We start from the raw sequence: 16,622 nt of genomic DNA, 5'->3' as shown, positions 1-16,622 counted from the left end.
CCCACACTGAGGCAGGCCCCATGGTGCATTGCAGTGCAGGTGAACAACTTCGGGGGGTGCCCCTCGCAGCATGGTCTATAGAGCAAAAGGGCTATCTCTTATCACGTTTATCATTCATTTATTTATTCACTTATTTGCTCATTAATTATGCACACATTGAGGCTGGGACAAGTAGAAGGATACAGGCAATTGCATCATGCTGTCTGAAGCATGAATTACATGCTTGCTTGGTACAGAATTGGTGCTTATATCGCCAATAATTGTCTTTTACACATTAATCATAGATTCATAGAATGTTAACATTGTAAAAATGCAACCCAATCCAGTGATCTTTCAACCTCCCTCTTTTTTTTTTTTTTTTTTTCCCTAAGAAGTCTTTTTTCCTCAAACAAATTTTTTTTAAAATGTTGTTGTCGTTGAAGCAGGGTTTGGAGATCTGAGCCCCCTTTGTTCAATCCTCCCCTCACCCTTTCTTCTTAGAACATAATTTGAAAAAGGCTAATCTCTCCAATCTCCCATTCCCAGACAAGTCTAAAGAGACCCGCTCAAGGCTGCTCGGTCCTTTCCAGGGCTAGACCCCCAAACTCCTGCCTCTTAGGCCGTGACACCAACCACACCGCGCCCTTTCTACCTGGGTGTCTGTCCAACTACAGGGTGATCTCTTCAGTTGTACTGAGTGCGACAGCTCTTGGGAGAGCCTTCTCTTATACCCCAAGTTATGCCAAAGCTAAAATCTCAGCCGCACGCTTTTTCCAACTGCTGGACCGACAACCCACAATCAAGGTGTATAGTAGTGCGGGTGAAAGATGGGTAAGTACAGAGGGGTAAGAGGGTAGTGGGGGAGGCTTGTGCTTCTGTGTGTGTGCAGAGCAGCCATTGGGGCTGGTTATTCAAGACCACTGATCTTCTAAATTCTGCAGTGTATGGGTGAACTCATATGCCCTCGGAATGGACAGACAGTAGATTTACAAACGTAAAGGAATGAAGTACCTTAGCATTAAAAGTTCTTCATAAAGCTGGAACTTGAATAAGGCAATGATATCCAGTGAATACTTGTTTTATAGTACACAGGTACTATAAAACACACTTAGTTCCGGAATGAATGAAGCTACGCGTCTTTTGAGACCTACCCAACCACCAGGATTTCTACTGATATCCTGGTACGGAATGTAGAAAAACCAGTTTCTCCTGTCCGATAATACTGATTTAATTCATGTTTATCTGTGTTCCACATGAGTTCATGTGGACTCCCAGAAAATTATTTTGATCTCAATGAAATATCACTTTTTCTAATTGATAGTCCCTACAGGTGTTTTTTAATCTTCCCTGCCTAATTTTTAATATCCCAGTATGTTCAAGAGAGCCAAAAACCCCTAAACCCCAGTAAAGTCAACTAAATTCAGAAATCTTTTAAAATTGGTCAAATGCCCTATTTCTCCTTCAGCTCAATAAAAGGTAAGTCTCTGTGTGGTTTATTAAATGTCTATCCATTTCTAGAGTTTACACGTCAGAGAGTACAACTCAAGGTATTTCACCTTTGCAATTCAGGGCTCAAGTAACTTTCTGTGTAAGTCATTTCAAGTGTAATGCTATTATTTTAAATCTCTGGGGGAACAGAGCTGTAGGAATTTGCACAGTTACTGGCTTCTGTGATGTAATCATATCCTCTATTTTCTTCCATGCAGAATGTCAAAGAATGGGTGACAAGGAAATCCCCTTAGGTTAGAATGGGAATAAGAGATCAAATATCTTTAAATTCAATGCTCAAGCCTCCTTTTATTCTACGTCTGCTGGAATAGGGACTAGAACGCCATTTCATTAAGTTGCTGTCTTTGTACTTTGCACTTCAGCAGCTTGGTGCTGAAGGTATCTTAAGCAAGGATTTAAAACTCAGGCTTATGTGCATTTTCAATAGTCTAGATTCTAGTAGAGCATATATAATTCTAATCTTCCCGTCCACAGGACAACTTCCAGGGGCAGATTGACTTTGTTGACTGTAAATTTACATATCCTTCCCGACCTGATATACAAGTTCTGAATGGCCTCTCAGTGTCTGTTGGTCCAGGGCAAACCCTGGCATTTGTTGGAAGCAGTGGATGTGGTAAAAGCACCAGTATTCAGCTGTTGGAACGTTTCTATGATCCTGACCAAGGGAAGGTGGTAAGCAATGCAGAATTCTCAATGCATTTGAGAATTTGGCTTTCTGCAGAGTATCTCCAACCCCTAAAAGTCATCTTCAAGGTTGTGTCTTGCCAGACTCATTCCAAAGCGCTTGCCTTGGACAGTATTTTCCAGTTCCAGTCATTTGCTGGTTGACCTGATTCTACCTCACAATTTCTAACATTATAGTCTTCCCAGTTCCAGATGGTCTGCTGCCCAGCTAGGCAAAGAAAACTGCAAAGCTGGAGATGAGTGTACTTAACAGAAGCATTCACTTACCTGTAAATGGGGCAGAAAGTGCAGACTAATCAGGAAGCTAATGACTGGGAATGGAAAAAGTGGGGGTGATAAGAAACACAATGATAAATGAGTAAGAAAGGGAATTTAGTATGAAAAATCCGAGACAATCCTGGTTCAAGAAGCTAAAGTCTAAATAATATAAGGACCTCACATTGGTAGTCATATGCCATAAATCTTTGATTAGGATGTTTGAAAAATTGGTGGTTTGCTTTGTTGCTTATTTTCCACAGAATTTCTTCCTCTTTTCTCTTCTTTTCTTTTTCCTTTCTATTTTTTCCAAATAATACATGCAAAGGAGCACAAAGTAAAATAAGAAAGATTTGTTAAAAAAACCAGAACAAAACCAACCCCTTATTCCACCCTTTCCACCCCCCATTCTCCATTTTCCTGCTCAAAGGCAACTATCTTTAACCACTTTATGTTTTTAGATCTCCCAATGATTACCTCAGAGTCCCTAAATAATATGCTTATGCTGCTGTTTCACGATTTAACGAATTTAGACCCTCTGTTGATTTATTCTCAAGAGATGGAAATTTAGCTTACCCTCACTTCTCCCCCTCCCTTTACCCACCTCCTCCCAATATGGTTACATTACTTTTAAAAGTTCTTTTGTTTGTAAATTTAATCAATACAATTCTGTTTCTTTTCTATCACCTATAGATAACATCTCTTGAATTCTCATTTTCTAAGATGAGAATATTAGCAATTCAACCTCTATTTTCACCTCTTCCTCCCTCTTTTTACCTCTCAAGTCCTAATAACTATACTTTTATATTATCTTTTTTTCTTTAATTGGACTATAATTGCTTTACAATGTTGTGTTAGTTTCTGCTGTACAATGAAGTGAATCAGCTGTATGTATACATATATCCCCTCCCTCTCGGACCTCCCTCCCTCCCCCTCCCCCACCCCAACCCCCCATCTGGGTCGTCACAGAGCACCAAGCTGAGCTCCCTGTGCTATACAGCAGGTTCCCACTAGCTATCTGTTTTACACATGGTAGTGTATTTATGTCAAACCTAATCTCCCAATTTGTCCCACCCTCCCCTTCCCCCACTGTGTCCACATGTGTCTGTTCTCTACATCTGTGTCTCTATTCCTGCCCTACAAATAGGTTCACTATTTTTCTAGATTCTACATATATGCGTTGATATACGATATTTGTTTCTCTCTTTCTGCCTTACTTTACTCTGTATGACAGACTCTAGGTCCATCCACATCTCTACAAATGACCCAGTTTCATTCCTTCTTATGGCTGGGTAATATTCCATTGTATATATGTACCACATTTAAAAAATATATATAAAATGCTTACCTTTTGTTTATAACATTTATTATCTTTCACGCTTTTACTCTAGGTTGATTCTAAAAGTTGAAAATCTATTAACAACTTTTATTATGGCTAAGTAAATATTGTTCATCTCATAGTTAAGTAGTGAGGTACATTAGCGTTACATTTTTCTTTCTTGATTGTTTTTCTGAAAGACTTTCTTTTTTCTTGCATTCTCTGCCTTTATAAAATCTTTAGTTTCTTCCAATGTCTCTCTCCTGATACCTATTCAGAGGAACCTGCTTCTTTCCCTTATTTCTGCCACTGCCTGGACTAATTACGTCCTACACCTGCTGAACAACTGTCAGCCTATGAGTTTCCTGCAGTATCTTTTGCATTAGATCCATTATTTCCTAGTTCCCGTATCTTCCTCTTTCTTCGGTTTTCTGTCTCATTTTGTTGGAGTGCATCTGCAAGTAGTTTTCTAAGAAATGATTCAGAGGTGTGGGTCTGATTGATTATTTAATCCTTCTTTTTTGAAAGAGGACTTTCTGATATCCCTGAATAGTATAATCTTCATTGCAATGAGGATAGATAACATGATGAGAAATGCTGAAAGAAACTTGAAAGAGGCAACTAAAGTTTCCCTTGCATAAAGCAAAACAAGAAAGCAAGCAAACAGATAGTGGTAAAATCCAGGAAGTTATGAAAATAAGGAGTAAGAGTTGATTATCTGTAGTTTATAATCACTTTTATTAATTTTAGGTAAAGAGATTTTAATTTGCTTGAAAGTATTTGGTGATTGATGAATCTAGAAAGTACGTTGCACTGGGAGTCTGATCTCTACAAAGGAGAGGATCTAGTTTCCCCAAATGTCAGATCTTTCATGTCTATCACCCAGGTAGACTGTGAACTACATGACATGCAGGGACCTGAATCCTTCATGTTTGACTTCTTCAACATTAACATGTATATTAAGTATATTTCTCTGAATGTACTCAGTGAATGTTCTGGTCACAGGTAGAAAGCAATGCCCATGAAGAAATCAGTATGATTCCTTGCATTTCATAGACACAATATATTTTGTTACATCATCATAAAATGTTTCTACAAACATTTTTCAGTAGGAAAAATACCACCGTTAATGCAATTTTAAAAAATCCTCTTTGCTTTTAAGGAAACTAACAAACGCAAACATTCAACGTTTTCAACATTTAATTGGGTACCTGTGATGTGCCCAGCACTGCATTAGGCCCTGTGAGAAATTCTAAGGAGCATGAAGCATGTCTTATGTCTTCTAGGAGCTCACAATACTAGCATATAGACAACAATTAGCAAACAGCTCCAGTATTTAATTGTTAAATTGTGCTTTGCAGTCTATAAGTACTACGGAAAATGCGTAGAGGAAGATGAGCGAGGGCTAATTGTTGAAGAATGCCTTACATTTTATCTAGTAGTGTTTGTTTTTTACACTGTGAAAAAATTATCTAAAACATCATATATTTACACCATTTAATATAATCTTTTTCTGAAATCATGGGGCCAAATACTTTACAGTATTACAGTATGTGAGACATACTGTACCTTTACTATTCTAAGCCTTTTAAGTGAAAGAGCTCAAATGGTAGACATATGAGTTCCTGTAATTAACTGCCTAGATAGATCATGAGTTCCTAAAAAAGAGATTTTTTCTTTCTTTCTTTATTATTGTTTTAACATTTTTATTGGAGTATAATTGCTTTACAATGTTGTGTTAGTTTCTGCTTCATAACAAAGTCAATCAGCTATATGTATACATATATCCCCATATCTCCTCCCTCTTGCGTCTCCCTCCCACCCTCCCTATCCCACCCCCCTAGGTGGTCACAAAGCACCGAGCTGATCTCCCTGTGCTATGTGGCTGCTTCCCACTAGCTATCTATTTCACATTTCATAGTGTATATAAGTTCATGCCACTCTCTCACTTCATCCCAGCTTACCCTTCCCACTCCCCGTGTCCTCAAGTCCATTCTCTACATCTGCGTCTTTATTCCTGTCCTGCCCCTAGGTTCTTCAGAACCACTTTTTTTTTTTTTTTTTTTTTTTAGCTTCCATATATATGTGTTAGCATACAGTATTAGTTTTTCTCTTTCTGACTTACTTCACTCTGTATGACAGACTCTAGGTCCATCCACCTCACTACAAATTATTTTTTCTTTATATAGCATACAAAAGACTGTCTAGCATGGTGCCTTTGTGGCAGGTAATTCAATATATGTTTGTTGGTTGACTAAGTGAATAAATGTACTCCTTTCTTACTGGGGTCTGTTATCTCAATTATTCAGAGGTTAGTATCAGTGAAATCAAGGAAACAGGTTTGATTCTTACATTGTCCAACAGCTTTACATAGGAAACCCCATTTCATAACCCATGGAGTCTCAAAATTGAGCAATTTTGTGTACTTGGAGAGGATGTGCTGCACCAAAGGACAGGGGGAAGTTGTTTTTTTTTTTTAACTAGATACTGTCTGGGGTGCCTTTCCTGTTTGTATAATACTACCCGTAGAACTAGAATTTGGGAAACAAACAACCATGTCTGATCACAACTTTGACACCACTTCTGGCAGACACCACCTCCAGAGGTCAAAGGCAACATAATTTATTTCCAAGAATCCTTAGATTGTTGTCTATTAAGCAAAGCAAATATCTTGCATAACACTAACTCTAGGATACAAACTTTCCTCACTGCTGGAATTCTAAAACTCAGTGCCCTGGTTGTCACCTCTGTTTGGCAGATGATAGATGGGCATGACAGCAAAAATGTAAACGTCCAGTTTCTCCGCTCGAAGATTGGAATCGTTTCCCAGGAACCAGTGTTGTTTGCCTGTAGCATAGTGGACAATATCAAGTATGGAGACAACACCAAAGAAATCCCCACGGAAAAAGTCATAGAAGCCGCAAAGCAGGCTCAGCTGCATGACTTTGTCATGTCCCTTCCAGAGGTGGGTACCAAGTCAGAGTCATTCCCTATGGCAGACAGGGAGGAAGAGAGGTAGAATGACTAAAATGTATTATGACTGTGGCTCACGGAGAAGGTCAAAGGCAACACAACTTATTTCCCAGTGCCCTGAGATCGTCTCAGTCTTTTACGCAAAATGAATGTCCTTCATCAACATAATCTTTAGTTTTGGAAAGTAGTATGTTATCCAACGCAAAGGATGCTCTATTCCTTGTTGTAAGTGAAGCAGTACCACATTGAGCATCAGCTTAGCATAACGGAAAAACATCCTGAGATTTGGAACAGACATTGATTTGAAGCCAAGCTTGGCCACTTTCTAGTGTAAAGTTACTTCTGTAACAATTACTTTTCTGAGACTCAGTCGTCTACAAAATGCAAAAAATAACAGAATGAGAGAGCGCACATAATAGCCTCAGAAAGCAAGCTGCTGCTGTTACTATTATCATCATGATCATTTCATTACTTGGCAGCAACTCCTGTGTGTGGTGGGTAAGTTGCATTTGCCTTGGAGTTCCTCACTTTCCCAGAGCCAAGTTTGAATGTAGTGTGATATTGACTCTGCTTTTTTCCATCCACCAAGGGTCTTTCTTGGTGGTTGATCACTAAGAAAATTAAGACATGGAAACTGAAAAATAGTAATCGGGAGAAAATGATTTCTGTAAACATTAAATGATAAGCTGGCTAGAATAGTTAGTACAGTACCTGATGCATAGTAAAGACTCTGTGAATGTAACTGTTTTTTACGTAGGCGTCAGGTAGGGATTTTCCTTCATAATTTCATCTAAAACAACAAATATGTTAACTAGTTATGAAGCTCACAGAAATTTAAATAATTTGTTCATGATCACAGAGCTGGTATGCAGCAAGAGTGAAGATTGAAAGTTAGGCTTGTGTTCCAGAATGAGGCTACCTCAACAAGGGAATGGACCAGGAGATCTCTTGAAGGCCCTTATATGCCTAGGATCATTCTGTCTTGGAAAGATCGTCTAGACAGGAGTTGGGAAATCAGGGAATCTTAAATCAGGGAGGATCTCATACGCAAGGAGAAAGAGATCAAAAATACAAACCTAAAAGAAATGCAGAGAAAGGGATACAAAGTCCCCGTGTTTCCCAACATGAAAGGTCATAAAACGCCATATTTTTTTAATATGCCTAAATGGATTTGACATTCTTTATACAAATTATTCCCAATTTCAAAAAAAAACAAATTGTTTAAATCCTCAGAGGGGTCATTGATGTGGGCTCCCTATAGCACAGGAACAATGGCTATTTCTGGTTCTCAAACTTACCATATTTTTTCCAGAAATATGAAACTAATGTTGGGTCCCAGGGGTCTCAACTCTCTCGAGGGGAGAAACAACGCATTGCTATTGCTCGGGCCATCATACGAGATCCTAAAATCTTGCTACTAGATGAAGCTACTTCTGCCTTGGACACAGAAAGTGAAAAGGTAGGTACTGACTTTCTAAAGTCTTAGATCATTATAAATGAGTTTTTTGCTGTAATATTTGTCCTTATAAAATGGCAGTATTGTTAATTTTCTGATTCATTAATAGTAGAAATTGCCACTCCTTTGTAGCGCCCAAAGACAATAGTCTAGAGAAAGTGATTTAAAATAGGATTGCTTCAAATAAAAAAATTTTTTTCACTTTAAAATAAGAATTGTTTTTAAGATTGTTTAGGCTAGGTGACACTTTTTTCATGGGCAAATAATGAGCTTTCTTAAATAAAATAAAATAATCCAGGCCATCTGATAGGTATTTCATATTTTATAGTTCTAAAGTTCCATGGCAGAGCAGGTGGGAAGCATACAACACAAAGTTAGAGGTGGTATCTGATGTGCAGTTTGCATGAAAGGAAATGTAATTGGGCGAAACACAATTATGAAATTTACCATTTAGAATTAACTCCTTAAAAGTCAGGATTCTGTTTTGGAGAGAGCTAAAATGTCCTCAATGAGGAACAGTATCAGGAGTGACCTTTGTTTTTTTTTTTTCCTGCGGTACGCGGGCCTCTCACTGCTGTGGCCTCTCCCGTTGCGGAGCACAGGCTCCGGACGCGCAGGCTCAGCGGCCATGGCTCACGGGCCCAGCCGCTCCGCAGCATGTGGGATCTTCCCGGACCGGGGCACAAACCCGTGTTCCCTGCATCGGCAGGCGGACTCTCAACCACTGCGCCACCAGGGAAGCCCAGGAGTGACCATTTAACTGTTACCTTACATTGTTTCCTTGGTTTCATTTTAGCAAACTAGACCCTCAAGTATTGTAAAATTACTTTGTGATCTTGTAGTTTGGTTCATTCTGGCTTCACTGAAATTTTACAGCTTGTAGACTGCAATTTAAGTCACTGATGCATTGCATTCAGCAAATATTTATTTAATCCTCTCTCTCCTGTCAAGCCTTTGGGTTTAACCCCTGAATATAGAGATGTTAATCAGGTGGTATGAAACAGAACTCTCGTGATGGTGGGCCAGGGAACAAGCATGCGTCTTTGCATCAACTTTCCATCTTCCCTTTGCAGACGGTGCAGGTTGCCTTGGACAAAGCCAGAGAAGGTCGGACCTGCATTGTCATTGCCCATCGTTTGTCCACCATCCGGAACTCGGATATCATTGCTGTCATGTCACAGGGGATAGTAATTGAAAAGGGGACCCATGAAGAACTGATGGCCCAGAAAGGAGCCTACTACAAACTAGTCACCACAGGAGCCCCCGTCAGTTGACCTGACTTGAGAACTTCATGCACAGTTGGTGCACCAATTACAGAAGTGCTGTGGGGTTTTTTGTTTGTTTGTTTTTCTTTAAGCAGAAATAGTGATATTTTACTTTTACAGACGTGGTCATACATTGGCATCCGAGCTAATTTCTAATGACTTTCAATAGTAATTTAGTTTTAAGTGTCTGTATATAGAAAATGAAAGAAACTAGGGTCAGTGGCAGTGAGAATCCAGTGTCAAGCAGCTGCTCAGCCATCACCCAGTGCTTTCTCCATGCAGGAGCCAGTCCCAGTTACTACGTGGGTATTAGCAAGACTTGGAGGAAATGAGACTTTGAATTTCTCAGGGACAGAGAACCATCCTTTGCATTTTTGAACCCTCAGTGTACACAAAGCCTGGTCGAGAATAGGCACTCGACAAATGTTTACTGAGCTGGGCCAAGATCATATGGAGAAGAACAGAAGGACTGAAGACCAACTGTATTTTTTGACTGAAGTTTTCTTGCATGTGAAAGCAGATTCTTTTATGTCTAAGCATGAAGATGGGGAAAGGAGGACTTTGATACTCTGGATGCCGTCAGGCTGAAAGGGGCAGAAAAAGGCAAGTATTAGCAGGAGCTTACCAGTCAGGGATGTTGATTTATAGATTCAAGGTGTAGTATGTGGGTGGTGAAGTCCCCATTTACTGGACTAGATTCTGCCGGTGTCCCTGGAGCAGGGGGCTCTATCCTAAGCCTTGTCCCCCTCCACATTGGTTGCTGTCCTTTGTTTCTTCAAATCCCAGCCTGAAATGAAAATAGTGAATTTTACCTTGTATAAGTGTTTTCTTCCTATGGCCAACAGGTGAAATTCTGCCTACAAATTAAGCCTGAGCTATTGTATATTGAGGTATATTATTTGTTTCTGGTCCAGTGTTTCCTGGTAAATAACCATACAGGTGGTTTAACAGGTTAACTAGTTAGGTCAGGAGCATTGATGGTTGCAAAGTCAGGGAGGGAGAGGGTGGAGGACAGCATTCTAGTTAAGTTATGACAAATGGCAGTGTCAAGTAAGTTGCAGAATAAAAATGCCATGAGAAGGAATTAAGCTTTGCAGTAAGCATGTGCTCATCTTGTAATATTGAAGAAAGAAGACCAAAATCTGTTTAAGTTTGCATTTCAAAGAGGAGGAACATAAGCTCTGTGCTGGGAGGCTGCCAGTTTCCTGGAATAGAATGTATGGGGTGAGAAAAATGGATGATTAAGAGTTATTTTTTAGGGGTTTCCCTGGTGGCGCAGTGGTTAAGAATCTGCCTGCCAATGCAGGGGACACGGGTTCAAGCCCTGGTCCGGGAAGATCCCACATGCCACGGAGCAGCTAAGCCCATGAGCCACAACTATTCAGCCTGTGCTCTAGAGCCCACGAGCCACAACTACTGAGCCCATGTGCCACAACTACTGAAGCCTACATGTGCCACAACTACTGAAGCCCGCGCACTGCAACAAAGAGTGGCCCCCGCTCGCTGCAACTAGAGAAAGCCCACAGCCAGAAACGAAGACCCAACGCAGTCAAAAATAAATAAATTAAATAAATAAAAATTTTAAAGAAAGAGTTATTTTTTAAATAAGGTCCTTGGAAGTTATTGATGAGAGGGAAAATGTTGACTGGAGAAGGCTTGAAATGATTTGGGAAAAACATTGAATTACAACTTCAAAAATATAGAAATGAAGTTGCAAGTTTATTTTGCAACACCAGGAGTTCCAATGTCTTCATTTTTGTTCCGTATCCTGTATCACTCACAAAGATTTGGTTTCTACAGTTTTATATTGTTTCTCAGGTGATGGAGGGACTTGCCTAATCTGTTGTGTCTGACACTTATCTCGTCTTTCTGTAATTTCTAATGCTTTCAGGATGGGTTCTGCTGTGATCAAACTCTCCCTGTTACCCCAGTTAATAAAAGTTTACAGAAGAAAAAAATAGAAGGATTGGAAGATGAAGTTGGGGAAATTTCCCTGAGGGTAGGACAGAAAGAGATGAAGAGTTAGAAAATAAAATTTAGAGGAACAATTCAGGAGATGCAATAATTAGCTAACAGTAGTTCCAGAAAGACAGTGTAGAGAAAACTGAGGGGAAAAATGATTAAATAGTCCAAGAATATGTCCTATAATTGAAGGATGTGAATTTCCAACTTTAAAGAGTTCACCAAGTGTCAAATAAAATAAATAAACAAAGATCCTACCTGGGCACACTATTATGCAATTTTGGAAAACTGGGGGAAAGGAGAAGATACTAAAATTTTCTAAGAGACATATAATAAAGAAACATAATGACATAGGATCTCTTGACAATGACACCAAAAGTCAGAAGACATAAAGATTTGCCTTCAGAATTCTGAGGGAAAAATTATCTCCATCCTGGAATTGTATACCTAGCAAACTATTCTCAAGAATGAGAGAGGCCTAAAGAAATTCTGTCATGTAAGTGTCTCAAAACTGCATGAAAGCAGATACCCATAAACCAGAAATGCTATTTGAGAAAAAAATAGAAGAGTTGGCCTCCAGATCCTTTTGTATAGAAACACCTTTTCATACAGTTACTCTAAGTCTATTCTACATGTGCTGTTAGGAAATTGTTTCAATAAAAAGACTTTGAATTTAGTAGTGCAGTCATGCATGCAATTTTTTGGCAATCATACACTCACTTAAAAAGGTAGATCCTTTAATTTTTTGATGCTATGTCCTGAAAGAGGAAAATACATAGGATCATAATTAGGTATAGTTTGCCACATATTTATTCATGAATTAAATGTAAGTTTCCTATCCTAAGATAATATCAGAATATTCTATTCATGTTGTTTTAGGATCCTGCCTCATGTTTCCAACTAAGAGTTGGATCTATTAATATCTCTTATGCATGCAGAATCTCTCTGCAGTCAGAGCACATAAGGATATTAGTGCAGATAAAAAATTGCAAATTTGGTTGCTGTTTCCAAACACATTTTGAGATAAATTTACATACGCGTGTGTGCCATTATAAAATAAGCATTATGTCCATTTGTATTTGCTGAAAATTTCCAGATCAAGTGAATAATCTCACCTGCCTATAAGAGACGTCAGGTGAAATTAACTTAAACGAAATTTGAAACACAATTCCAATTTCTTTCACACTGTATTCAATTAAATGTCAAATTAATTTAAATGGATAGACTGTAAATAAAGCAATGCACATGATTATCATCTAATTAGCACTGGCCAACATTATAATGTGCTCATTAGTGAGTTGTATGGTATCCTAAGGCTCATAATGAGTAACCAGGGTACGCGTGATTGGCATGTAGCTGTCTGGATGCAACTACTCAACCCAATAAATCAGTCCTAAGACAAACTGTGCAGTAGAAAAAGGAAGAAGAATATATAGCCAGTCAGTGAGTTGGCAGTTCCTTCCTTCCTGTAATTCAGGTACAGCTCCTACTCTCAGATACAAAGAGATAGATGTGAGAAGAACAGAATAGCTGGAGATAGAAAGGGAGCTGTTCACTGAAGGTGACCCAGAGCTAGTGTCTACAGTTAAGAATGACTACAGAAAAGAAAGAAAATTGTGCTACCTTACTGGTTGAGAGTATATATTCCTGGTATATCAAGTATGGAATCAAAGTAAGAGACGAGCAATGTTTTCATAAAATACCTTAGAGGGCTTTCCTGGTGGCACAGTGGTTGAGAGTCCGCCTGCCGATGCAGGGAACACAGGTTCGTGCCCGGGTCCCGGAGGATCCCACATGCTGCGGAGCGGCTGGGCCCGTGAGCCATGGCCGCTGAGCCTGCGCGTCCGGAGCCTGTGCTCCGCAAAGGGAGAGGCCACAATGGTGAGAGGCCCGCGTACCGCAAAAAACAAAACAAAACAAACAAAAAAAACCCTTAGAGTTTGAAAATTCAATTAATCATTTAAATATACCCCATAGTAAAATTCACAAACCATTTCATAATTTAGAAAGCATCTTGCCTTCATAATTTTTGTGTGTTATTGTGAAACCATTTAGTAGGTTGCAGAGGAGGAAGGCAGCTGTAAGTTGCATTCATTGTTACATACGTAAGAAGTTGTAGGTTGACACCCAATCCTACACCCCTTCCCTTGCTTACCCCTTGAGATAGAGGGGCCTCTGTCTCAGAGGTCGGAAAGTAAAATATTTACCTTCCCAGACTCCTTTGCAGCTAGGGTAAGCCACGTGACTGTTCTGGTCAATGAAATATAGACACAAGTCTCTATGGAGGCTTTCCCTTCTGGAACAAAGCCTGGGTTAAGAAAGCCCATTTGCATTCCCCTCTCTTCTTTCCTGGATGCACGGCAGCCATGCTGTGGCCATTTAGATAGAAGCCACACACTATGGATGGCAGAGCAGGAAGAGAGACAGAGCCTGATTCCTGGACATCCTTAGGCAGCTGTTGCAGCCTGGACTGCCCACCTCCAGCCAACCTGTTAACACAAGAAAAAAACACCTCTCACTTGTATAAGCTACTGAAGTAGTTTGTCATAGTTGTAGTTTTTGTTGTTGATTATGGATTAACACACTCAGTAGATACACTTAGATTTTTATTAATAAAAAATGTTGAAACGTAAGTATAAAGACAATAGAGCAAGGTTGAAATATTGATGTGTGCACAAATGACCTCAAAGTATGACTTTTATACCCAGAAGTATTCCAAAAACATTGAGTGAAAGAAGAAATTACTCAGTCTTTTTGCAAAAGTCACTGCTATGAGAAGGAGATGTCACTGGATGGATGTCCTTTGCAGCTCATTCTAGTGGTTTTTCAGGAACATACCATATACCCTGCTTTATTACACTTTAAGTGAATGAGGCCTTTACTTAGAAACTTAGTGTTTTGTGATTATGCTTTCTCATCCTCTCCCATTATAAAATTGGTCTCAGACTGGGAACGATCTGGATTCCATTGGCAAGATATAGCCAGAGTCGAAAAGAAAGTGATTCAAGAAGAGGATGAATTTGAAAGGGGGGCAGGCAGGGGTTTAGAAGAGATGGGGAATAATGTTACCAGCTAATTTGTAGCTGGAGACAGTGTCAATCCAAACCTTCCAAGCCCACAAGCCAGAGATATCCCTGGAGTCTACCCAGAGCCTGGAGCCCGTGGAGATCTACCCCAGGGAAAGGCCTATATTGAACCTTATCGTTGATTCTCTAGCACCTAAAGGCATTTAATAAGTGTTTGTCAGTTGAGTGGACAGAGGGGGTTAGAGAGAAAAAAGAGCAAAGACCGAAGGGGCCCTATTTGAGTCTGAGAAGATTGTAGAAGTTACGTGGAACTGAATCTCTAATTTAATTTAGCACGGTCATCCTCAGAAACCTTGGCATCATAAAATTTGGTGTTAGAATTTTTGTTGTATTCAAGAAGTACATTTCAACAGCCATATAGAATTTAAAAATAAATATTATCTTTATTTCTTTGAGAGATCCACAATTAGTCCACAACAAACTTACTAAAATGCTATTTCAAAGTTCTAGCACTTTCCTCACATAGCAAGTTGGTTAAACCCTTCCTCCCACAGAGTGAATTTTCTTGTTTCCCTTCTCACTCAGCCTGTTACTGTACATATCCCATTAGTATCTCTTCCAGCAAGAAGAATTTCTTCTTTACGATGTTAAGGAAGGGGAAATGGAGCTGGTGATTTAGTTACAGGATTTCTTTTGTTAAGATACTCCAGCAGGAAGTCTGTGAATACTTTCATATGAATAATTTTGCCCTCTAAGATCAGTTACATTATTTCACGTCTCCATGCATCTCCTTTCATAGCGATACAATTCAGATACTAATAGGAATAGGGTGTTTTAAAGACTTAAATGTATTACATAAATCTAAAATTGTTTATTAAAGTAGCAAATTACAAAATGGAGTACACTTTAGAATTTACAGCCTTGTTCATTTGCCTGTAAGTAAAATTTAATGTACTCTAGCTCTTCTTCCAGTTTTATGGAATGAAATCCTCAGAGTTGCAGAATGTCAGAGCTGGAAGGAACCTTTCATTCTAAGCCCATTTTAAGCCCCTCATCTTAGAAACTGGTCAACTGAATCCACTAACATTAAATGGACTCCCAGTATCCCAGTGGTTAGATTCAGAGACAGGTTAGAACCCAGTCTAAGGACTCCATCCCGGGTGCTTGCTGCCAAACTCCAAGAAGTCTTTTGTACATCTATCTGTCTGTGAGTTCTCTAGCACCTGCCCCCTTGAGTTCTGACACCTTTTGGGATCCATATAGGGATGTGCAGTACCATCTCTTGATTGGCCAGCATGAGCAGGGCACCGATACTTCAATGCTAAAAGGATAAGATGCACACAAAAATCTCACAAACTCGGACAGGAACGTTGACTTCCCCCTTGTTAAGTCAATGCAATCTTCAAATAGAAAGGCAGCAGGGCCTCTATAATTTCTTTCACTCAAAAAAATTATAAAAAGGCGGAGTTTGGAATGATTCTGTAGAAAAAGAGATCTCGAGGATCAGATGCTTTCAATGAAGAATTACTGAGTTTGAGGGCAAGGGTGGCATCTAAGAAAGGCAGTGATGGGTGAACTCAATGCCCACCTTTAGAAAACCCCTTCCATTAATGGCAGTGCGTGTGAGCAGGGATGACAGTCTGGCCAGTACTGTTCCCAAGACTGAATTCAAGAAGAAGTCAAGTCTTTGAACAGAAGTTGGGGCGTGATTGGCCCAACTGATATGGAAGGCAGCGGGGAGCTAGAGGAGAAGGAAGCTCTTCATCTTAATCAGCTCTGGGTTACTTTCCCAGGCACATATGTGGACTGCACCTCCTGTGGAGTGCCCAGATTGTCCCAGGGCAGTGGTTTCTGCTCTCGCTTGGGCCAGCACTGGAAATGGGCCAAGGTGGGTGAGAGTGATCGCTCCTGTTGGCAGCCCCCGGTCTGTGCCACAAATCCCGCTCGGCAGGACCACAGCTGCCACTCTTCTCATTACCTTCCCTGGGTCCCAGCAGCTTCTTCAGGACATAGTGTTTTGAGGGGAAAATATCACAGTTTTTGAGCAGAAGATAGATTCAGAAATCACCTGGCAAAATGTTCGAGAAAAGATTCTAAGAAATTAAAAACCAAATAATTAGTCAGCTTTGTGTTAACCTTTATAACCCCAACCTTTGAATTTCTTCCCTCCTTGAGTGCAATCACATCTGTGCTAC

The 16,622-nt window shown here is 39.8% G+C and overlaps 1 protein-coding gene across 3 annotated transcripts in view; it reads left to right on the top strand.

The window, feature by feature from the left end:
• ABCB11 (ATP binding cassette subfamily B member 11) overlaps nt 1–12,098 on the top strand; it is a 103,127-nt gene extending 91,029 nt beyond the window's left edge. For 2 of the 3 annotated variants that reach the window (XM_082840769.1, XM_082840770.1), the window contains 5 exons: nt 654–810; nt 1,963–2,160; nt 6,504–6,710; nt 8,031–8,177; nt 9,248–12,096. In XM_082840769.1, the coding sequence (XP_082696895.1) occupies nt 654–810; nt 1,963–2,160; nt 6,504–6,710; nt 8,031–8,177; nt 9,248–9,448 (910 nt within the window). In that variant the 3' untranslated portion in view covers nt 9,449–12,096. Of the gene's footprint in view, nt 1–653; nt 811–1,962; nt 2,161–6,503; nt 6,711–8,030; nt 8,178–9,247 lie in introns of all 3 variants that reach the window. The other variant, XM_082840771.1, reaches the window with a different exon arrangement.
• Nucleotides 12,099–16,622: the final 4,524 nt, after the last annotated feature.

Source organism: Leucopleurus acutus (assembly GCF_964270905.1).
Source record: "Leucopleurus acutus genome assembly, chromosome: 6".
Classification (NCBI taxonomy): Eukaryota; Metazoa; Chordata; class Mammalia; order Artiodactyla; family Delphinidae; genus Leucopleurus; species Leucopleurus acutus.
Note: the sequence above shows the minus strand (reverse complement) of the source record. Positions and strands in the feature narration are given on the sequence as shown.